This window comes from Trachurus trachurus (genome assembly GCF_905171665.1).
Source record: "Trachurus trachurus genome assembly, chromosome: 15".
In the NCBI taxonomy this organism is placed as follows: Eukaryota; Metazoa; Chordata; class Actinopteri; order Carangiformes; family Carangidae; genus Trachurus; species Trachurus trachurus.
Window position 1 is genome coordinate 28,531,020 of NC_139906.1, and position 24,980 is coordinate 28,555,999.

The window sequence follows — 24,980 nt, forward strand, 5'->3', positions numbered from 1 at the left end:
TTTTCATCCCTGTTGAGAATTCTAACGGAGCATGGAGCTGGTTCAGAGATGTTTTTCTGAGGTAAAACAAAAGTTGACAGAAAACATCTCTATCGAGCAGCCCTACTCTCTGATATGGAAGCAGCTACAGTGGCTGTGAGAGCAAAACGCTGTTCGACTTAAAGGCAAATCCAGTCACTTATTTGCTGTTTTGGACACTTTTTTCTCTATGGAGCTCCCACTACAGTTTGTAAAAACACTGTAAAAACTCACAGCTAACCTCCTCCATCCCACCCTGGCCACGCGCATTTGTTTTCAACAAAGCGGTGGATAACTTTATATATCAGATAAGACTACATTAACATACACATTGTGACCCGTATCTGTCATAAACAAGAGACTACAGGTTACGTCATGGTGACGTAACCTGACGACATCCGGGAGACGACATCCGGGACACCGGGTCGGAGGCTCTGATCTTACATGGTTGGTTTTCAGCCAAGAGACACTAGGTGGAAGGCAGAGAGCCTCCATTCTCCCTGTACATACAGTATCTTAGTTAAAAATCTTGCATAGTTCCCCTTTAAAGGGATATTTCAACATTTTGGCAAATTCGCCTATTGCCAGAATCCCTATAGTTTTAGGGGTAGGTTCAATACCTTTAAATGTCGGTGCAAGCTGTTTTTAGGTCGGCGGAGCAGAGACGCGAGCTGCACGGTATTTCCACGTTTCCCTCATCAAACTAAATACACAATCCAACAACTCCAAAACGCTCTCGTGGACAAGTTGTGACCTGCACATTCACCACGCTATGAGACAATAACAGAACGTTACAAGATGGAGTTGTTTTAGAGGGAAATGCGTAGCTGGAAATACATTTCTGACACGGCTGCTGGGTGGAGTGATTTCAAAAACAAGTATTTCTTAGTATTTGTTTCATGTGTCGTAATGCTACATAATCATACGTTATTATCTCATAGTGTGGTGAATGTGCAGGTCACTACTTGTCCACTAGAGTGTTTTGGAGTTGTTGAATTGTGTATGTAGTTGGATGAGGGAAACGTAGAAATACCACGCAGCTAGCGTCTCTGCTCCGCCGATCTAAAAACAGCTTGCACCGACAATTAAAGGTAATGAACCTACTCCTAAAACTATATGGATTATGGCAATAGGCGAATTTGCCAAAATTTTGAAATTTCCCTTTAAGACAACACATGCAAATAAATGGAAACGCTGCAAATTCAGTCCTACAACATGACAGGAGTGTTTCTGGATCATGAAGTTGTAATTAACTGTAGAAGTCCAACTCGTGGCTCCTTGCACCTAATCCTCCTCTCTCTCACTTTCTCTCACAATGAAGGCACAGAACTAGGTTCAAAAGAAAACAGTGACAAACGAAGCTGGCAGGATGCTCCTGTATTCACTGCCCAGTTGTAAGTTGAAGTTAAAAGCACCGTGTCCCAGGGAAACACTTCCATTGTTGCAAAGATTTGAGCTCTCAAATCTTACACCCGACAGCACAGGAAATCAATCAATCAAGTCAAGAGTCTCCCAGCAGTAACAATAAACATGTTTTCAAAAATGTTGTTGTTGCTGTGGCAACTGTTCTCAAAGCATGAAACTGCTGTAGATCAACAGTATCATAATGCTGCGTTCAAGACAACTCGGAAGTTTTTTCTTCCGAGTTCCTGCAGCGTGAACGCAATGATGTCGGAAATTTCCGGGTTGGGAATTCCGACCTCCGAGTTGTTATGAACGCAGCATAAGAGCTGGTGGTGTTGTACTGTAGGTGGGGGGTTCTCACCGTGCTCCCTGGTCTCTGCAGTGCTCTCCGCCGCCGTGCTGTTCTGCACCGGGTTCAGCTCGGCCTGGTGGGCCACCTCCTCTCCGGCCAGCGTCACAGCGGACGAGGAGCTGGAGGAAGACGGCGCCACGTTGGCCGCGGAGGAAGACGAGGGGGCGTGTTTGGAGACGCCGCCGGTGGCTCCGCTCACTCCGCTGCTGCCGTGGCCGGGGGCCGTGTGTTTGGACGGGCTGCGCTGGCTGCCGGCTGCCGGCTTGCTGGAGTAGAAGGAGCTCAAAGTCTGAGGCTTGTGGGTCTGACTCTCCCTGTCCAACAGCTTATCCAGTATCTGAGGATGAAGGCGGGGAGAGGGAAGCAGACAGAGGGTGAATAAGTTACTTAGAAACATTAAAGGCCTCATACAGTATAAAAGGTAGATGTTCATTTGGCCTTTGATTATAAAGCAGCTCTAGGTTCTACATCAACACAGTGAAAGTATCAAAGCCTCAGTCCACAGAGAAATGAACACAGCCTCTATTCAGAAACTGAGCCTTAAAACCAGTCGTCAGGATTTCTGTAACTTTGTGATGTCACAACAAAACAGTGACAGCTCTAAGCCCTGCTCCCTGGAACCCTTCATCCAGTCTTTTAGGATTTGATTTATCTGAGTGTTTCCATAGACTGTAAAAAGAATGGACGTAGCACCCGTGACGTCACCCATTGGTTTGGAGGAGTCTGTTTTGTGCCGCTACTACGGGGGTTTGAACTGCGCCATGTTGGATTCTACTTGCCATATTTGGAGCGGTGCGGCCGTTGGCCGGCCGAGAACCCGCCCACTGGCCTCGTAGCAGCGGTCCCCGGACCTGTCACTCAACGGTTCTGCGCCCTAATTGGCCAGAACTTTAAACCTAATAATAGTAAAACGGAAGGGCTTTAAAAAAATTCACCCCCCTCAGAGTGTGTGCGGGGGTAGAAACTATCGGTTGAGACCAAAAAAATAAAATGTACCAGGCTGTAAATATGTTTTTTTAAGCTGTAAAATCGGCTATTTTAACATGGGGCTCGATTGGAGTTGCTCCCTTCTGGAGCCAGCCCCCAGCGACAGCCGAGGGGATTGCAGGTTTTTGAACGCGGAAGTGAGCTTCACTTCTCAGACCGACAACTGCCCCCTTGAGTGTTTCACCTGAAATCTTTAAAGCAGAAGTAAGCAGAATGTTTGTGTTAATATAAGTCTTAAATAGTTCTATCTTCCGACAACAATCACTTATAGAGTGTTTGGTCTGAAACACGGGTCTGTCAGTCACTCTGCTCTGCTGTAAACCGAGGAGAAAACTTTCCTTGTATCCTACAACCTTTATCCAATGAGGAGAGAGAACGGCTTAAAGGGGCGGTCCTCTCTGTGTGTGCAGCCAAGGGATGCGCGTGAATGTGGTGACGTAGGGACGAGGGCGGGGACTGCTAACTCCATCTGCTGACAAGAAGTTAGCCAAAACCACCGGATCGCTTGCTTCAATGATTGCTTTAATGATTCTGCCTGGTTAAATAAAGGTTAAATAAAAAAATCCCTCTGATCTGAATGACTGAGCCTGTGAGATGAGATGTAAACTACACTGAGATGGTTTTTGGTTTTTGGATCTTGTCACGGATCAACACTTTGAATAAATGTTTAAGCATCTCCTGAACAAACACCTGGCTCTTCAGCAGCTAAAAGCTCCACTATGTTCACCAGCTGCTCCCTCGGTGTGTGTCAGCAGGTAGTGGACAGTGAAGCAGCTGTGGTAAGAAATGACCTGAATGACGGCGAGATGCTGGTCAGAGCTGAGGGAAGCTGGAGAAAACTCTGCGCTTTGGTTTGGTTACCTTCTTCAGCTTGCTCTGGTCATCCTTGTAGGTGATCATGAGAGCCAGAGCCAGGTCGCCCTTGACCCGCCTGGTTCCTTCACACAGCAGAGGATGCTCCGCCTCGCTGACTGTGGTCTTCATACCTGCGGACGCATTGAGGGCAGAGTCATGAAGAGGTGGAACAGGTGAAGCAGTGACTATGTTTACATGTCAGTAACCCTTCCATAACCGGGATATTAGCAATAACCCGGTTGTTCACGGCCATGTAAACACCAATCACCCTTTGAAAAACCGGAATATGCTCATATTCCGGTTTTTAAAAACCCGAAAATGACCCCTGGGTTTCTAACCCCAATATTTGGTCATGTATACGCCTATCGATGGGATATCCCCATCTAAAGGAACATTAATATGTGTTTTGCGCATGTTCTATTCGCAAGGAATCTTTGGAACTATTTGTTGTAAACATGGCGCAACGCAACATAACACCACACTTTTGGAGCAAGGAGGAAACACATCACTTCATAAGTGGTGAAAGACATAAACATCATGTCTTTTGTAGACGGTAGAAAGTACAGGGATAGTGAGATCTACAAAAAGGTGAGCAAACAGTTACGTTGTTGTTTTTGGATACAGGAAGAAGAAGCGGAAACGACACGCATTGCTGTTTTGATCGGAATATCCCAAATGATTACAAATACCATGTATACAGGAATAACCCTGTTTGCTCACGCATGTAAACAGGTTATTCTTAATGTTTCAGAAACCGGAATAATGACCTTAACCCGAATATTGACTGCATGTAAACGTAGTGAGTGAAGGAGACAGGGTCAGATACAGACAAAGAGAAACATGCTGAGGTGAGGAAAACTCAACACTGAGAGAGAAAATCTAATCCAGATGGTCTGATGATCTTTATTTTTACCAAGTGCAGCCACGGCAGCCTCGAAGCCCAGCTCCTCATCACCAGGCATCTCATTGTTCCTGTTGCGGCTCGGTGGACGGGAACCCGTTGGAGATACAACTGCACAAACAATATGGAGAAAAGTGAAAGGGATGTTAATTCTTGAAGTTCACATTTAAAACATCTTTACTCAAACTTTCATAATAACTTGTTCTATTATTCTAACTATCCAGGGACATCCTGGCCTTGTGGTTGATGTATACACTGGTCTGACTCTCCCTCTCTCTCCCTAACATCCTACCAGACAGAAGTTCAAACTGGACAACATTTTTTGTTGTTGCAGTCTTACCCTTCAATTGAAAGCTCCTGTAAACCAGTATTGGTACTTACCTGGGGTACACAGCACATCGAAGATGAAGCTGGCCAACATGAGAGGCAGCACAGGCCGGTAATCGCAGAAGTTTCCGTCTCGGAGCTGCTCGCCTCTCTCTCTGATGGCCGACATCTCCACCAGGCCCAGAGGGATCTTCTTCAGCAGAGACACCACCTCTGACTCCTGATAGGCCAGTTTCACCTGGGCAGCACACACACACACACACACACACGGTCAGTATGTGTGGTACATGAGCATGTCTACACACAACATCTATACTACACACAGGTGTTTATGAAGGAATAAGGAAGCCCATTTCAAAATGACAACATTTACAGCGCTTAGGGATGTCACGATTACACATTTTCTTGGTACGATTATTGTCAGAGAAATAATCACGGTATTACGATTATCACGATTATTATGCATTCATTAATTTCACAACACTATGAATGTGTCAAATCAAATATAGTCAAAATATAATTACATTACTCATTGTTTACACAAAATATTTCAAGTATCTATTAATATATGACCAATTATTAACCCACCAGGGGAAGGGTTTGAAATATTCAGGTCCTAAATTGTCATCAATACCAAATTTACGTTTATTTTAATAATTTTTTGTTTTATTTCATTGTTTTTTTAAAATACAAATGACACGCTAACATTTAAATTCCTACCAATTCAATGTTACGTTAGATAAATGGACCAGTATCTGTGCATTTACCTTTATTTTGGTGCACATCTGCCGATATGGTTCTGACATAATCTTTTTTGGGAAGTGACGGTATTTAGGAATCTTTACGATTAATTAATTGTGACGTTTAATACCACGATTAATTGTGAAAACAAGTAATCGTTTGTGACAAGTTTGAACTAGTTCTTGCAACTTTGTTCTTTCTTGAAAGCAGAGGCTTCCTTCTAGCAACTCTCCCATGAATGTCTATTCACTTTCCGTTTGATTGTTGAAGCATGTACATCCCAGATGCTGCCAGAGCAGTCTGGAGTGGGTTGGCCTCTACCTGATTTATTCTCCTTCTGCTGCTTCTTGGTCAAAGTTTAATGGCAGTCCAGTGGTGATGCTGAGTGTCCTCCATGTGTAAAGATTTGTCTTACAGATCTTACAAAAGCCTTTCCTAAGGATGCTTCATTTGATTGGTCGGCTTAATTCATTACTTGAGCACCCACACCTGAGTCTACCTACTTGACTTTACCAGTGCAGCTGGGGTTCACAAATACTCTGATTCCATGTTTCACATAGTCTGCTGGCTACACACACAGTTCTCTCCAAACAAGGACATGGATTGATCAACATAAGCCTGACTTTTCATAACAAAAACAGGCAACGATAAAATAAGAAAATCAAAAATCCAAATGACTCAAGAGGTTCACAAACTTTCAAACACCTATTCAGAGTGACGTAACAAGACTGTGACAAACAACACAGTCAGGTCAAGCACTCAGATTCTTCTGTGGATACGCCACAAAAAGTGGTGAGTAAAAATGTATTCCAGCCTTCATATGAAATGAAACCCTGAGGTCTAGATATTAAGAACCTTTGTTGTGAAGAGGCAACAAATGTTTGTTTGATATTTTACATGTGCTAGTGGATCACTTAGGGCTTTTCTGCATCTGTGTTGGGGGTTGATGTGTTCTTGTTGTTGCATGGTTTCTGGATTTGCAGCTCTTTTGCTGTTCATGTGTTCGTTTTGTCTTTTAAATAACTTCTTAAAACCCACTTTTACAGACTTGCTTTTAAGTGATGTCATCCTATGATCTATTTTATCTCACAGTTTTCCTCAGATGCTCTTTGTTTTACTTTACACTAGGGCTGACCCAAAAAAATCGAAGCTTCGAAGCTTCGTTCGTTGCCATGGTAATCGATCATGAAGTCCGTGATCGATTGTTTCTTTTTTTCTTCCTTTTTTCCTTTTTGACACCGGTTCTCATCGGCAATTGTTACATTAAAATGAGTAGGCGACTTGGCATCCTGGAAACCTGCCTGATTTTGGAGATATGCAGTGTTTGTTTGCCATTACTTTCATTATTTCCGCTACGATCTCGCGCCATCTCTGCATCATGCACTCTTATTTGAGTCCGGTCTCAATTTGTATGCATCATTTCTAAGCTCGTGTCTTCTCATGGAAGTGTTTTGGGCTGTTGCAGATCATTTGCCCTTGTCGGCCACTGTACTAGAAGTAATGGAGGAAACCCTTTTAACAAAGCACCAATCAAAAAGCAGTGCCCACCTTAAAGGCTTCTTTTATAGTTAATTTACATGTTTGCATTTACCAAATATCATTATTTCAATTTTCACTTTTTTTTTTTTTTTTCAACCAGTAGTGCATACAGAGTTTGTGTGTGTGTGTGTGTGTGTGTGTGTGTGTGTGTGTGTGTGTGTGTGTGTGTGTGTGTGTGTGAGAGAGAGAGACAGACCTCCAGAGCTTTGGTCGACGCCGGCGGTCTCTGGAGCTCCAGGGAAAACATGCCGGTGCTGAAGGCCAGGTTGTGGAGCTCTAGACGTTCACTGAGGACGGTGAGGAGGAAGGCGGCTTTCGACAGCGTGTTAGTGGCCACCTGTGTCTGACGGCTGGTGGACACCTTGCTCTTCTTACCCTAAATCCAACAAGAGAGGGTATAATGAAGATGGAACGTGGAAAATAATACATGTGATGGAATTCTTTCCTTTTTCATAATCATTTACAATTGGCATGGTAACACTAACACTACAAAAAAGAGAGTTGTATAGCGGGTGTATTAATTGATTGGCCTCAGCTGTGGCTCTGGCACTCAGAGGTTGCCACGGCAATGCACCGACAATTAAAGGTAATGAACCTACCCCTATGACAATAGGGATTATGGCAATGGGCGAATTTGCCCAAATGTTGAACTATCCCTTTAAATGGAGTCTCTATGTGAAAATATGCTGGAGCAGCAGATGTTTGAAAAAGTTCAATCATTTTTCAGTTTTTCCTCTACAGCAGGGGTGTCAAACATGCGGCCCGCGGGCCAAAACCGGCCCGGCAGTGGGTCCAATCCGGCCCTCAGCATGAATCTGAAGTGTGAAAATTTGAAATTGCACATATTTTCATCAAGAAATTTCAGGTGGTTCATAATATGTTTTGTAAAAGGATAGTTCGTTAACTGTAAACATCTTAATAATGTACTAAAACAGAGGAATTTAAAAATATATTTATAGGTTATCATGCTATTGTTTTACTGGTTAGGCCCACTTTAGATCAAATTGTGCCTTGGTGCATAAGCAATAATAAAAGAGATATCAACAGAATATGGTGGTCTTCATGAGGAAAGATTAAATATCGTACTCCACAGTTTGAAATGTTGATGAGTTTGCAGACTGACACTGATGGAGAGAGGAGAGGAATGTGTTCCTGGCTGCTGGATCTTGTGACTGGCTACCTTAGTCTGAGGCTGCTCCACTTTCAGGTCCGGGGGGTTGGCCAGCAGGTCTCTGGCCAGCTCCACGGCCAGCCGGCACGCCTCGTTACTGTAGCCATGAGCGTAGAGCGCCTCGGCACACGCAAACAGCACCTGCACGCACACACACACACACACACATATCAGTACAGCAGTAATGTTTCATCTCTGGTGTCTGGTGTCAGCGGCAGCCAGTAAACACCGTTTCAGCAGATTTACAGCAGTGGACCCTCCAGCAGCAGATCCGGTCTCTTTTTTACATTTGCAAACTTTGCTGTTAAAAAATAGATGCACACAAATGTTTTTAAGAGGGATTGAGAGCACATGTCATTAAGGCTATGTCCCCATGAACAGGAGCAAAAATGGAAATACTTCTGGGAGCCCACTGTAGGTTAAAAACTCTGGGGTGTAGAGTGAGTTGTTGTCTGAATGGGCAAACACTGAGACCTGTCATACAAACTATGACACAGACACCCACAGTCACTCCCTGATTGGGTCTTATCAGCCTCAACCACCCATGGTGAATACAACATGGATACTGAATTACAAGTGGAGCTGTTGCTCAGTTAAAGGAGAATTCCTGACTAAAATTGCTGCAGGCAAACCGGAGTTACACCATGGCTAGACGGCGCTAGGGATAGCGACAACGCTAACCTATGGGGGCAATTCTTTCAACCACAACAAACACTCAAAATACAATCAAATATCTATGGTACATGACTGGAATCCTTATGACACCACTGAACTCATATAGTGTACAGTATAAACGGTATAAACTTTGTGTTTTTGCATGTAGCCACTCACCTCAGACAGCCGAACTCTGAAACGTCCTGGAAAGACATTACTATCTGATCACAGAGCGCCTGCTCTCCCCGCCACAGAAACAAACACTTTTTCCTTGTTGTGATGATTTCTTTACAAAAATAAATGGTCGGAGATATTATGGACATTACCACTGCACTGCTCCACCGTTTATTTATCTATCTATCTGAGGTGAGTGACTACATGCAAAAACACAAAGTGTATACTGTTTATACTGTACACTATTCATGGGTTGCAGTGACGTCACGTCGAAGGGACCGCCGCCATATTTGTGTCCGATTTGACAGGTCTCCTCATATGACAGCATGCAAACCGCAGGATGGAAATGACAGTTTCTTGACAAAATGACAGGGTTTCATACATCCTGTCTGGGTTTATATCTCTATAACAACAGACAAACTCTATATTATCCCACTTATTACACAGTTTATGAATTAATTAATTAATTTGATACGTAATGTTGATCAAAGTCCTTAGTCCGGTCACTTCTCCGCTGTTTGCTCCTCACCCTCCTCCTGTCGACTCGTGTGTAGTTGTTTTCAACGAGCTTTTGATAATCAATCAGTAGATTGATGAATTATCATGTAAATGTTACGATGTGCGCATTTATGTCGTCCTGTCTGTCATAAGAGACTACGGAATACGGGACACGTTTGTGTCACGGACTCGCGGTGGCACAGACACAGCTGGTCACAGCTGTGACACTGCGCTGGCCCGTCCACTCTGTCCGCTCTGATCGCAGGTTTGGTTCCAGCAGCGGTGAGGGAGGCAGAGAGCCTCCACTCTCCCTCTAACAAGCTACAAGTCATTTTTCTAACATCACAATTAGTCTGAAGCTGGTAAAAATCCTTGATAGTTCTTCTGCCCTGCTCCGCTGATCAGAGTGGTGTCCCTAGCAACGGCCCGTTTTACTTAGCAACGGTCTGTTATACAGAAATAAAAGACTGAATGCAGAATCAGTGAGTAATTAATAAGAAAGTAATCAAAATGCAGAATTCAATGTATCCATGTTATTTAAAAAAAGTGAATCCCCTCTTTTTGTGAGACTTGTCACAGCCCACGCTGCCACTGATAGACTGCCTGCAGTCAACTATTTATTCCGCCTATAACTTTACGTCTTTTGGGATGGAATAAAACTGCAGTCCGGGGTTTCTTTGGCGACTGCTATCACAGTCAACAGCACAATATAATCCTGGCATCTTTCAAATAATGTCAATTTTCGGTCTCTTGCTGATTTCCTCCTACTACTCCACTTGTTCTGGTAACGTGACGCTGTGATCTGTGCCCAGATTGCCCTGATACGGAAACAAATATGGCGGCGCAGAAACACAGTGACGTCATGTGAATCTAATGAATATGAGTTCAGTGGTGTCTCTAAGGATTCCAGTCATGTACCATAGATATTTGATTGTTTTTTGAGTCTTTGTTGTGGTTGAAAGAATTGCCCCCATAGGTTAGCGTTGTTGCTATGGTGTAACTCTGGTTTACCTGCATCAATTTTAGTCACGTTTAGAGATGTCACGTTTACAGATTTTCTTGGTACGAACATTGTCAGAAATATAATCACAGTATTACGATTATCACGATTATTATGCATTAATTAATTTCACAACACTATGAATGTGTAAAATCAAATATAGTCAAAATATGATTATATGTCTAATATACACAAATATTTTAAGTATCTATTAATATATGGCCAATTATTAATCCCCCAGGGTAAATGTTTGAAATATTAAAGTCATTAATTGTCATCTATACCAAATGTTTAAGTTTATTATTATTTATTATATCTTTTTTTTTTCTTACAAATGACATTTAAATTCCCACCAATTCAGTGTTACGTAAATTGACATCAATAACGAACATTTTTGGAAAGTGCCAATATTTAGGAATCTTTACGATTAATTAATTGTGGCGTTTAATACCACGGTTAATTGTGAAAACAAGTAATCGTGACATCCCTCCCTAGTCATGTTTTGTTGCTCCCCCCCAACATTGGGTGACCATCAGGACAGCGATTTAGGGGTCAAAAATTGCCGGAATTCTGCCTCTTGCTCTTGCTTTAATGCTACGTATGCTATTGGTATTTTGTTATTATTTATGTGAAACTTTGAACGTCATGGGACGCAAGACAAATTTCAGAGTGATCTGACAATAAAGTGTAATCTTATCTTATCTTATACTGTAGTAATTCCTTCATATGAAGCTGTGGGTAGAGTCTCACCTCCATGCGTCCCTCCTGCTCCAGCGGTTTGATCCCTGCGAAGATGTCTGGCTCCTCCTCCTGGTGATTGTCAGTCAGCTGTCTGTCGCCTCCCTCCTCTGAGGCAGCGCTCAGGTAGTACGCCTGATAGTCGTCCTCGCCCACGGCTTCTCCGCCCGCAGCTCCGCCTGCTGCCTCTGCTCCTTGGTTGGCTGGTCCAGGTGGAGCTGCAGCCCCGCCTGGCGCCACCACCACCACCACCGCTGCCCCCCCTGCCGCCGCCGCAGCTCCAGCGGCCGCCGTCTCCCTGCGGCCCCTCGGCGTCTTGGCGGATGTTTGGGTGGTGCCCGGTCGCGCCGCGGTGGTGGCGGGGGAGGTGGATGGCTGGTTGCTGCCGGCCGAGTCTACATCTTCATCTCTGTTCTGGACGGACTCCGCCTCCAGCTCCGCCTCCTTTTCCTCCGCGGCGGCGGGCGCGTCCATGACCACCAGCACCGTCTCTTTAGCGGGGAAGCAGGGTGGGGCGGCGGGCTCGGCGGCGGCGGCAGGGAGCGGGGCCGAGCCGTGACCGACGCGCTTGGCTTCGAACACCTTGCCCCCTCCTCCTCCTCCTCCTCCTCCACCGCTGCTGCTGCTGTACTTGCGTGAGTCTCTGAGCAGCGGGCTGGGGGAGGGCAGCATCTCCGGCGGCGGGGGGAGGAACTCGAAGGTGTTGCTGGCCTCCGCCCCCAGGGCCAGGCTGCAGCCGTCGTCCAGGCTGAGCTCGGCCAGGTCGGGCTCCAGGGAGCTGTCCTCGCTGCTGGTTCTCCGCTTGGCGCTGGCGTGCTTGCCCCCCGCCAGCCCCCCGCTCCCTCCGGTGCCTCCTACCGAAGCCCCCTTCCCGCCTCCCTGCGTCAGCTTCAGCTTCCCCCCCGAGGAGGAGCCGGGCCCTTTGTACATGCACTTCCCTCCTCCGTCTTCCAGGGAGAGAGAGACCCCCCCGCCGAGACGGACCAGCATCCCTCCCCCTCCGCTCACAGAGAGACCCTTCCTCTTGGTGAGGATGGTCTCTTTGGGTCGCACCGCCACTTCCTGCTGAGACAATCCGCCTCCTCTTCCTTTGAAGTCTCCCGCAGCTCCGCCGTCGCCTCTCCCTCCTGGTTCGGAGGAATCCCCGCCTCCCCCCGCGGCGGCCTTGATTCCTCTCTGATGCTGCACCGCCCTGGACCAGCAAAACGGGGTGCTCTTCTTATCGGCGCTGCAGTAGGTGATGCCGTCCAGTGGGTAGGCCACCTCCCAGTTGAAGTAGCAGGACTCCACGGCCGGCTTGAAGCCCTGGAACAGTTTGTCCAGAGACTTGCGGTGTTGCCCCCGCTTCACGATCTCGATGACCTTGAGGTGCCACTGCTTCAGCTGGACCGCCAGTTCCAGACGCCTGGGAAGGAGCAAACAGCCTTTATTCCTCTTCACCAGCCCCGTGTTCATATTACTACCGTTTTAAAGGGATATTCCTGCACAAGTTTAACCCATGGTCTAACCAACGCACAGTGAGACAGAGTAGAACACAACCTCCAGAGATCCAGTTTGCCGACCGCAAACTTCTCTAGTTGTAGCGACTTCAGCACAGAGAGCCAGATGGTAAAACACTGCTGTCTATGGAGCCAAGAGCCAAGCGTGATCAAAAAAGCCACTCACAGCCACAAGTAATGTTTAGAACAGCACCAAACTTCATCAACAGTACAAATAGTGTCCCAGCCCATAATACGAGGCATCAAACAACCACTAGTTTTGCCTGGTTTCTATTGAAAAGAGACGAAAACACAACTCACCCACTCTCCTCCAGCCGCTTGCTACTAGTGCGGAAGCCCTGACGAGTCCATTACCGAGTGCAGTAGAAAAGTAAGGAGTCCAGTGACGCTTGGTTCCAAAAATGCAGCACGCTTTGCTGACTGTGGTAGTTTGAGCAACTCAACTTCATTTCCCTGTTAACACTCGCTAGTTATTGTTAGAAAAAGAGAGGAACACTGATGCATTCGGTAATCGACTTCCCACAACTAGCAAGCAGCTGGAGGAGAGTGGGTGAGTTGTGTTTTTGTCCTTTGTAAATAGAAATCAGGCAAAGCTAGCGGCTGTTTGATGCCTCGTATTATGGGCTGGGACCCTGTTTCAGTTAATGAAGTTTGGTGCTGTTCTGTGGCTATGAGTGGCTTTTTTGATCACAGTTGGCTCTTGGCTCCATAGACAGCAGTATTTTACCATCTGGCTGTCTGTGCTGAAGTCGCTACAACTCGAGAAGCTTGCGGTCGGCAAACTTGATCTCTGGAGGTTGGGTTCTACTTAGTCTCACTGTGCGTTCGACCATGGGTTAAACTTACGCCGGAATATCCCTTTAACTGTGTTGTCTGATGCAGTCAATCATTCACCCCGTTTACACCTGGAATCAACATGCGTTTTCAGTGATCGGATTGCAATCGGATAGTGCTTGACCTCATGAAAGTATAGGTGTAAACGCACTCAAGACACATTGAGGACGGATTGCGTTGTAACCACATTGAAAACAAGTGTAAACGGCAATGTATCCTGTATCCGCAAAAAACTATGCATGCGGAAACACGTCAACGCGGCACGCTACGGTTTCCAAATTCCAAAACAGACTAGTCTGACAACTTCATGGATGGCTACCATTTTCTCTTCCTCTTCTACTATTTATTTTCTTCTTTTTTTTAAATTTACCTGCTCAAACAAGTGATGGGATTTCAATCTAGACACTGGAGACACATGTTAATGCCAGGTGTAAACAGGGTGATTCATTGTGTGATTGAATGTGCTCAGATCCGTTGGATTTAACATATTTCATCACCACATAAAAAGTCCCTGTGTGTAACCTGGGTAACCTCTGATGGTCTGACCTGCATGGGCTCATGGTGGGGTCCAGCACTGCCAGCCTCCACAGCACCACCATCTCATCACACATGCTGGCACAGGCGTGGGCCGCCACCTCCGACTGGCCGTTGCTGCGGCCGGTGTGGCCGCTGGCGCTGCTGTGGGACGCCGATGTCCGAACACTGTACCACCAGCTGATGATCTGAACACACACACACAAACAGTTCAGTGAGGTGTGTGTACACGGCTTTATTATGAGGATCTTTTAGGTACCAGAAAGAAAGAGAAGCTGTTCGGTTTAGTTGTGCTGAGATTGTTCATCATAAAGGACTGTGAAGGTGTTAAATTGAAATTGCACTTATTACAGCCTCTCAGCAGTTAGAGCTGGTGTCGTGTCGGGTGTGTACCTGTTCGTAGGTGAGACACTGCTCGGTCAGGATCTCCAGCAGCGGGGCTGCGTTGCTGTCTCGTCTCTTGAACATCTCCCTGACGATGGACAAGAGGTTCCAGATGCCTTCTGGCTCCCGGCCCCTCAGGGGTCGCAGCAGACACGCCCACTCAGCGGCGGCGGGCGGCTCCGTGGACGACAGGTACATGGAGTTGACGTCGCTGAGAGTGAAAACACACACAAAACTCTAATTTTAGTCAAGAAACAGTGAGATAAATCAGTGAGGAAGAAAGAGTGAGGGGAAGAAAAATGATTGGGGTGATAAAAGCTGAGAAATATGTAATTTCGTACAAGGATATACATAGGTCAGAGTTTTTCAACCTTGGGGTCGGGACCCCATTTGGGGTTACCTAGAATTCAAATAGGGTCGCCTGAAATGTTTAGAAATTGATAAAAAAATTACTGTTTTTTTTTTTAACTAAACATTGTTATGATTAAAAACACCACACACAATCTTAAACAACTGTATTCTATACTTTCACTTTCTCAAATATAAATCAAGTTCAAATAAAATGCAGCATATAGAATGATCTGAGTTGGCGCATCTTGATTGACGGCCGCAGTCATGTGATCGTGACATCGCCAGAAATTGTCAAAATGGGGTCACAAGCCAAAAAAGGTTGGGAACCACTGATATATAGGTAGTTCCTTACTTATCATTTCTGTACAACACTGGAACTCTGTCACAGGGGTTTGGAGACATACATAATGCATTGTTTTTTCTTTTGGGCATTTCCACCTTTAATGGGATACTAACAATGAGACTTGGATGGAAAATACAGGGGACAGAGGCAGATGTGGTCAGGACTGAGCTGACTGTGACTCTGTCAGTTACTTTACACAACACTTCATACGTTTTCTTTCAGCCTTTCTTCAGTGTGACTGCATTCAATTCAGATTCCAGGAAGTGTTATGGAAATGTCACATTGTCGTTGTCACATAGACGCTCTCTACTTGGCAGCCGTCTTCCAGCAAGTCGTCTTCTTTGTAAGATTATAAGAACAGCATCGTAAAAGGGATGTTGTATTGTATGCTCTTAATACTCAAAATGTTCTGCAAATGTTAAAGGTACATTGTGTAGGAATTCCTCCCATCTAGCGTTGCGGTTGTAGATCGCAAGCAACTCAATGGTATTTTTCATGCTGCATTCACATGAAATTGGGCAGACGGCAGACGGACGACAGCTGCTGCACGTAACGGCATAAACAAGCCTCTATGTAAACAAGTGTTCCGTCAGCATGAGGCAAAACAATACACGTGACAATATGTTGTCATGGTGATGTGGTATTGTTTACCTGACCCACGTTTTACCGGCTTTCTCTGGACTTCTGTGACTAAAATGACATCTGGTTTGTTACCGACGGCCGTCTGCCCGACTGCAGGTGAATGCAGCATCAGTGGTGACTTTTCACAGACGCCACCTCGACCTGAGCCGACAGCTCCGGTGTCTCCGCTGAGTTTCCGTGGTTTCCTACCGTCACGCTGCCACTGAACGTAAAAACATGGAGACACCACATGGCAGCAGCACCGAGCTTACCTGCTCCATGTAGATATGAATGATATGAACGGCTCATTCAGAGCTGAAAGGAACACTTCAGTTTGTTGATGGGGGGGGGTTACTGATTAATGAAAAACAGACTTTTTAACCAAATAATCGGTTTTCGTGAATAGATAACAGGAGAAGTTACACAATGTCCCTTTAAGGTGCATAATCAAGATCAATATCAGAACAAGTTTTTACTTCCACTTAGCGCTCCTGGCTTTCCCCCGTCCCAGATGTCTCTGACCACTGATTAAACCACCTCAGCATACATGTGGCTTTGTTTACAAATCCTGGCCCATGCAAAAAAATAAACATTGCATTTGGTCCGGACCAAAGCAAGTCAACTAACGCACTTTTCCATTAGTTAGTTAGTATAAAATATTCAGGGCTGCAGTTCATCCAGGTGTTGTGTTTACATGGAGGCTGTGTCTCCTGCTGAGTCATGTGATCAGGTTTTAGAGGGTTTTGAGTGTAGGTACCTGAAGACGACAGGGGAGGGCCCACAGAACTTGTGCAGAGTCTTTTTGATGTTGTCGCTGAGGGTGGACTCATCCAGATACCAGGTGCTCTGGTCGGACGCCGAAGGCCCCGCGGTCGGGTCTACACACACAAACACACACAAAGATAAGGAAATCGGTCCTATGTGTGTCAATCTAGAAAATTGCTTATTTATATTTGTTGGTTCACTATGTTTTCAATATTAATAAATCAGCATGTGCTCATCCCTGCTACTGTACCTGGAGCTCCACACACGGTGTTGATGGCGGTGGACTGGGAGGAGAGCAGCTCGTCCAGCAGCCGCTGAGCTGTGGGTAGGATCTGAAACACAAAGCTGAATGAATACCTTTGCTTATGCCAGATACATCAAATGTAAATCACACAAATATACAAACACCCACTATTTTTTTTTTTTTACCAGTGGTTTGATTTCTAGAGAGAACAGCTGGATGAGGACTTTACCTGCTGAGGCAGCTCACTGATGAGGTACTGGGCAAACTTTTGGAGCTGGTCCCTCTGCAGCCTGGACAAAGACTCTGAGACAGGAGCCCTCAGACACACTGCTGATGCCTACACACACACACAGGTTAACTTTTTAGCACTCCCACTTTCTTAAGGTTACAGAAACATACAGAACACCCACACGACTTTACAGGCCAAAGATGCAAAAGATGGACGCAGCGCGGTCCATGAGTACCGAGTACTCATGAAAATGTAGTAATGTAGTGACAGCATGTTGATGGGCATTGCAATTGGTGTGGTCCCATTCCAAGATGCTCTCTAGTTGTATTTTCATAACTTTATTTTCGCAGAAAGCCCATATTGTGTATGTGTACAGTGTTGCCGCTAGTGGCGGTAAAGCCCTCCCTGTTGACGGTGGCAATCCTCCCCATTATATAAATGTTTATTGATAAACAGAGCAGATTGAGACATTTTAGGGGGGTTATTATTTATGGTCCTTTTCCACATGCACTCGAACGTGACATCCGACAAGAATCAAACCTGCTAAGTTTAAAAACACAGCAGCAGCGCCACCGCCCATTGATCTGTACTGAGGTAGTGGAAACCCTGCATTGTTTTAACATCTAAAAAAAAGAGTGAAGGTGGAGACGTGACGGTGGTGTATTTGTGACAGTAAAAAAAAGGAAAAAAAAGAAATTTGAAGGAGCGGCGGCTAGGCTTTAGGAATGGCAGCCTTCTCATTTTTGTGCTGGTCTGGTGGTAAAAGACAGAAATTGTCGAAACAATGTAGTCAAAGTTTGTTCCAAAATCACTGGGGTGCAGCTGACTGATTTAAACTCTCTCTGGGAGAGACGGGTCCTTTCAGAAAGCCCAAAGTATCAGCAACAGCGATCACAGATTCAGTCTCATGCCCCCAGGTCTGCGCTACCTGCCGCCACCCAGGAAGACAAACCCTGACTCCAGGTCGTTAATCCCCTCTGCCAGTAAGCTGCTGAATGTGAAGCAGGTGTCCATGTGCAATACACCTAGGAACTTTACTAATTTACCTGACTGTTTTTATTTTCCTTTTAAGTTGGTTTTTCCTCTAGCTTATTGCATATTTTATGATGTTATTCCCTACTTGATGCACACTGTGTATAAATGTTTGTCTTATTAAGTCGGTGACTGTAGGAGCTGAATTGTCCTTCTGGGACAAATAAAGCATTGTGAATCTGAATCTGAATCTGAAAATACTAATTATGTAATAAGTGTCCATGATAAGTTTACACACTCCAAAGAGAAGTTGCTTATTTTGTCTGGATCACTTGTCTAAAACCTCATTCTGTCTAACTTACCTGGAAAAACTAATAATTTAAAAATAATTCTTATTGCTATTGTTCCTGACAGTATCTTGTAGAACTGTGTGGTTGTCTGATGGCTCATCACTGTGACACTCTTCCTCCTCATCTGATAACACTGTGCCAGACGCAACATGCTGTCTGATCAGCATTATTCTCTCCATAAGATAATATCATTTAATTAGATGAAAACGTGACACAGTTTGATAGAATTTACTCACGTTGTGGATCCTGAAGAGGCAGAGAGCCACCACGTGGGCGCACCATTTAGCGCCAGCTCCACAGGTGCAGCTACAGGAAGTGATGCGGCAGCGATCGAACATGACGGCCACATTGTAGGCTCCTTTAGACTGACCAGCCTGACTGGTCACCACTGTAGCACTGAGATGGAACCCTAAACAAAAACAACTTCTTAGTAGTGTATTGTAATTAATGCAGAATTAAACTGTACTTGTGAAAATTAACCTGGAAGCTTAAAGGGATAGTTAACATTTTGGCAAACTGGCCCATTGCCATAATCCCTATAGTCCTAGGAGTCGGTTCGTTACCTTTAATTGTCGGTGCAAGATATTTTTAGAAGGGCCAAACCGAGCCGCGAGCTACTCAGAGCTACGCTACGGAGGCTAATGGAATTTCTTGGTTTCCCTCATCAAACTCATCAAGTACATAATCCAACAACTCCAAAACGCTCTGGTGGACAAGTTGTGACCTGCACATTCACCACGCTATGAGATAATAATGGAACGTTACCAGACAGAGTTGTTTTAGAGGTAAATTCAAGCAAAACTGCTGATGCGTGTTCCCGTCGGGGGCAGTTTTTCAGCAAGCAGTCTCTGCATTTGCCTTGAAAACAACTCGTAACGTTCTGTTATTATCTCATAGTGTGGTGAATGTGCAGGTCACAACTTGTCCACGAGAGTTTTGGGGTTGTTGGATTTTTTTTCTTTTTTTTTTTTGTATATTTTTGGGGGCTTTTTCGCCTTTGATGGACAGGACAGTTGAAAGAGAGACAGAAAATGGGAGGCAGAGGGGGGGGATGACTCGACGCAGGATTCGAACCAGGGCCGTCTGCAGTGAGGACTATAGCCTCAACACATGGGGTGGGTGCTCTACCAACTGAGCTAAACACCGCCCCAGCTGGATTGTGTATTTAATGAGTTTGATGAGGGAAACCAAGAAATCCCATTAGCCTCCATAGCGTAGCTCTGAGCAGCTCACGGCTCTGCTCCGCTGTTCTAAAAATAGCTTGCACCGAAAATTAAAGGTAACGAACCTACTCCTAAAACTGTAGGGATTATGGCAATGGGCCAATTTGCCAAAATGTTGAACTATCCTTTTAAGTTATTATGATCAGTCTACACTGGGTTATGTTACAGTTTACAACAGGAGTTCAACCCACCAATCTGGAGCGGGTCTTTGACGGCTCTGATCCTGTACAGCTGCTCTCCACGCTGGAACTCATCTGGACTCCCATTGGCCAGGCAGGAATATAACCTGAGGCAGAGACAGAGGAAAGACACAGTGAACAGGTGAGAGAAACAAGAGGGGAAAGAAGGATTAAAGGAAAAAGTGACTCACAAAACTGATTAACCCAGATTATCAATTTGTCTGATTTCTAAACCAGGGATTATGGAGGGTTGAAGCCTGTCCCAGGACACACTGGGGGACACTGACTCAGGTACGCACATCTGCCACTACCACTCAAGTGTTTAGGAAACCAAAATGTTCCAGACACCATGTGTTTCCTTTAGGTGAGATGTTAACACTTTGTCCTTTCGGCCACTACTTTACCAGATTTTTGTCTCTCCCTTCTGGCAGAGAGGGTAATTACACAAACAGCAGTCTCAAATGAGGACCAACCACAACCATAGCTGCGTTTCCATTACAGGTTTTCACAACATAAAAGCGATATTTCTAAAATTTCGAAATAGGACAATTCCTATTTACAGGTGTTTCCATTGAAAGGTGTTTTGCGAATGAGCCTTAATTCTAAGTAGAATTAGAATTGATACAAGAAACTATTGTTTGGTTATTTACATGGACATGTTATTGTGTGACAGTGCCTCAGTTATCAGACTGAGTTGAATGATTGTACCTCACACGCCCAAGTTTTATTAAAATAACCCGGTTGGGTGAAAACGGTACACAGGACAGGACGACTAAAAACAGACGGGAGAGCGAAGGGAACCAGAAAACATTACCAACGGGATCAGATCTGATCAGACCGTGACGTGTAAATGTGAAAAAGTGTTTCCATTACACTTTTGTGATACACTCTTATATGGAAATGTTTGAAAAACCACCTCATGAGAGCGTAAAAATGTTTTGAGGATATTCTTCGAAATGTAGGCGTTTCCATTACCAGCATTTAATTAGGATGTTTAGGTTTTACGCATTTCCAGTGCTAATGGAAACACAGCTAATGCCAACCTGTGTTTGTTGTCTCCTCAGTTCGAACACTGAGCTAATTTTTCATCTGGACCATCACAAACGTGCTACTAGCAGCTGGAATGTGCTTCGTCTCTGTTGCTACGGTTACTATCCCCGTCAACTCTGGCAAATGGGTTGGCGTTGGTTTAAAGCAACTACAAACAACTTTTAACTGGATATGCAAAAGTCTCTGGTTTCTGCTGATGTCGCTGTATGATCTAAAACAGCAAATGAGGTTTTAGGTCCAATAGATAAGTTATTTCTAAATGGTGTAAGCAAAACACTACGGCTAAAATGCCAAAATCAACACTAAATGAAAGTTCTTCGTAGAGGCTTTAAAGGTTGAATATGTAGAATCTTTATTAAAAGCTATATTTAAAAAAAAAAAATACATCCACGGGGCGTTTTGAGGCGTACAGAATGAAAGTATTGCTTTTCCATTAAAAAAAATCTGAATTAATATTTTTAAATTTTTTTTGACGGGTTCGACAATGACTTTCTGTCACGTTCTGTTTACATTCGTACCTGCCCGTAGCCGACACGTGGCTCAATTCTCTGCTGTTTTTCTGCCTCCTCCCGGTCGTATGTGTTTGTTTCCAACCAAGCCTTTTTAATAATCCATCGGTGGATCAATGGATTATCATATACTTGTTAGGATGGGTGTATTTGTGTAGTCTTATCTGTCATAAACATGTTTACTGTCGCGGACTCCCGGTGCCACCAAGCTCCTTTTTTTTTTTTTTCAACTTGACGGGAGCAGTGACAGCGGAGGCTCTGAGCAGCAGCGGTGTGGAAGGCAGAGAGCCTCCACTCTCCCTGTAACAAGCTACAAGTCATTTATTATGCTGTTAATGACGGTAAAAATGAAACATAAGGTAAATATCCTGCATAGTTCTCCTCCTGTCTGTCCTCTGATCAGAGCGGCATCCCTAGCAACGGCCCGTTTTACCTAGCAACAGTCTGGCTATCAACTGCTGGAATTCTTTTTCTGTTGTTGTTCTGGTAATTCTACATAGTCAACCTTTAAGTAAAATCAGTCAGTAAGCTGTGAACTTGTTTGAATAATTGTATAAATGACAGTTGGTGACATTCAAGTCGTTGCCAGACACCTTCATTATTTTTCACATTTACGTTGTACGACCCACTGTAGGTGGTAGCTTTCAGACAACTAGTCACCGAGTACCACAGGATGGACGTCACATTGCTTCACACACATTTTTACCAGAGAAACTAATGAACAATGTTTGTTAGAGATATCTTAAGCTCTCTTTTGTAAGTTAACAGGAAAAACACAGGTGTCAACTCAAGGCATCAGCAAACTGCACCATCAGGACTTCTCTAATCTGAAGTGAAGACAAAGACAAAGTTTATCCGTGATCTCACCTGATGTCTTCCTCGTTTTCGGGGAAGCTCCAGTAGGCGATACGGAGTTGGAGCTGCTCTGGGACGGGGGGGTAGACCTTCTCCACCACCTCAAACGGGATGTGGAACGCTACCTGCTTCGCTGACAGCTCCACCAGTGGAATCACCTGACCATCTGAGGAAGACCAGAGAAGAGAGGAAGAGCAGCTTGGTCAGACTCAATTCAGTGTCACATTATTTAAAGATGTGGTTGGGTGTGATCAGAGGTGAAAATATGTTTCCTTGGTCAGTGTTGAGATCTGGTATTAACCTGAGTCTTTAGTGATTTGATTGAGGCCCAAGGTGGCTGAGTGTATGATGAACCTGCAGCTACAATGAAATTAAGTTTTCTCCATTTAGAACAGTAAAATAATTTGGGTTCATCATGGAACTCAGACTGTCGGGGAACATCAGTGGAGTGATTTACCTAGGGCTAAGCCCCGCCTTCAAACGCGATGAGCCAATTACACTGCAAATAGCCATTCTCATACACTGGGACACTCTCAGACAGAGTTGTTTTCGAGGTAAATTCATACAAAACCGCTGATGCGCGTTCCCGTCGGGGCAGTTTTTCAGCAAGCAGTCTCTGCCTCTAAAACAACTCTGTCTGGTAACGTTGTGTTATTATCTCATAGCGTGGTGAATGTGCAGGTCACAACTTGTCCACAAGAGCGTTGTGGAGTTGTTGGATTGTGTATTTGATGAGTTTGATGAGAGAAACCAAGAAATCCCAATAGCCTCCGTAGCGTAGCTCTGAGCAGCTCGAGGCTCTGCTCCGCTGTTCTAAAAATAGCTTGCACTGACAATTAAAGGTAACAAACCTACTGCTATGACTATAGGGATTATGGCAATGGGCCAATTTGCCAAAATGTTGAACTATCCCTTTAACAACGTCTACATCTGTTCCAAGGTAAATCAAAATTTTGTTTGAGGCAACATCTCGTCACTTTGCTGGAAAGAAATCTCTGGCTGACGTTAGCTAAAGTTAGCCTAACGTTAGCCTAACGTTAGCTCCTAGCTGATGTTGCTCATAATGTCACCTTGTTCAGTAGACTATTTTGTTCTACATGTTGTACTGTGGTAATAGTAAATCAGTGTTAGCTGTTGTCCATAGGGCTCTAGTTTGACTAGTTGTAGATGGTGATGGATAGGATCACGTTTGCACTGGGACCTGTACATTTTGGCTTGTAATTCGTCTTTCTCGACAATAAAATGATTATATCCATTCAGTGCACAGTTCAGATCATTTTGGTGACTTCTTGATGTCATCTGATCTTTCTGTCCCTAAAAATCATCAACAGCCTCCTGTGAAATGTCTCGTACTGTGAAACCTGTGGCTTAGCCATAGGTCAGTTGGTCCTTCAAAGTTGCACAGGACATATTCAAATTGTCAGTGTCCATACCAGACCACCTCAGGAGGCGGGGTCAGATCACCTGGCCAGGGCCGAGGCTGGTTGATGTTGCTGTTCACACTGTAGCTTTTCACTCAGGCTGTTTGGATTGGCTCTGATTATCCTACAGTCCCTTTAAGTCCCTGTTTCTCTCTTGTTTCAGATTGACTCCAAAGATTCTAAAGACCCTCATGATCTTTTCTCCTGCACCAGATTGTGGACAGAACATTGGGCTAAAAAGCTGGGAAGGGGCTGATCCAGTGCTAGAAGACCTGACTGAAGAGCAGAAGGTATTATAGCTTTTTCAAAGTGATCCACAGTGACATCGTGGTAACCAGTCCTATACCAAAGCTTCACTAAAGTGGGGCGTAATGGACCTGGCAGTCCCTGCTACTGACTTCAGGTTTTGAGAAGATGTAAAATAATGATGATCCAGAGGAATCAGCACAAACACTGTGTGTGTGTCTGACTGGAAAAAGGCAGCATAAGCACAATGACAGGAGTCTTACTGCGCGCACAGTGGTCTGCCACTGAGAGAAGAAAAAGTGATGGGTCTCAGATTACACAGCTCCGTTTCCAAGCCACTACTTGTGCTGCTGTTTACCATATATGGAGGAAAGCACTGTGTTCATACGATGCCATCATTGGTGTAAAGGCTCAGGGGGCCGACAGTTACAGGCCATGGGAAACCCATCAAGGCAGGACGACTAGCATCACTCAGATGTTATGTGTGTGTAATCAGAAATCTAAGCTATAGCACATAAAAAGCACACAAGCAGAGGCCAGACGCATAAAGTGGTCCATGGCTAAAACCACAAATACACACACATCCTATTCATCAGAATTAGAAAGAGATGCGTTTGCATGGCTCCACTTCATAAATCTCACTCATTGAAAAATTGGCCACATGTGCACACAGCCCTCATTTCCACTCCCACAATCAGACATAAATGGATGAAGATGTTCCGTAGTTTGGATAAAGACACTGTCTGTGACCCAGACACAGGGAAGAAACACAATACAGAAAGATGATTTCACCAATTCTCAAACTGAGGTAAAAACGCAATCACTCCTGTTTCATTCCAAGCTTCACTTACTGGGACTGGAGACATGTTAATGAGGCTCCAGACTGGTTTTAAAACTGTGATTAGTTGATATTCAAGTAGTATTAATCATTCAAATAACAACTTGCATAAAAAATAAATAAACAGAATAAAAATTATAAAAACCATTGAGCACAACTACAAAAGTCAATATT

At 44.6% G+C, this 24,980-nt stretch overlaps 1 protein-coding gene across 2 annotated transcripts in view; it reads right to left on the reverse strand.

Moving 5' to 3' along the window:
- Nucleotides 1-24,980, reverse strand: part of zswim8 (zinc finger, SWIM-type containing 8) — a 54,657-nt gene that overhangs the window by 13,506 nt on the left and 16,171 nt on the right. For both annotated transcript variants that reach the window (XM_083987957.1, XM_083987956.1), the window contains exons 2-16: nt 22,314-22,467; nt 19,900-19,994; nt 18,722-18,894; nt 17,164-17,271; nt 16,941-17,022; nt 16,683-16,803; nt 14,620-14,821; nt 14,239-14,414; nt 11,372-12,764; nt 8,305-8,436; nt 7,321-7,500; nt 4,899-5,082; nt 4,530-4,637; nt 3,623-3,747; nt 1,784-2,111 (exon numbers count right to left, since the gene is read on the reverse strand). In XM_083987957.1, coding sequence (XP_083844083.1) covers nt 1,784-2,111; nt 3,623-3,747; nt 4,530-4,637; nt 4,899-5,082; nt 7,321-7,500; nt 8,305-8,436; nt 11,372-12,764; nt 14,239-14,414; nt 14,620-14,821; nt 16,683-16,803; nt 16,941-17,022; nt 17,164-17,271; nt 18,722-18,894; nt 19,900-19,994; nt 22,314-22,467 — 3,561 coding nt within the window. The remainder of the gene's footprint in view (nt 1-1,783; nt 2,112-3,622; nt 3,748-4,529; nt 4,638-4,898; nt 5,083-7,320; nt 7,501-8,304; nt 8,437-11,371; nt 12,765-14,238; nt 14,415-14,619; nt 14,822-16,682; nt 16,804-16,940; nt 17,023-17,163; nt 17,272-18,721; nt 18,895-19,899; nt 19,995-22,313; nt 22,468-24,980) is intronic.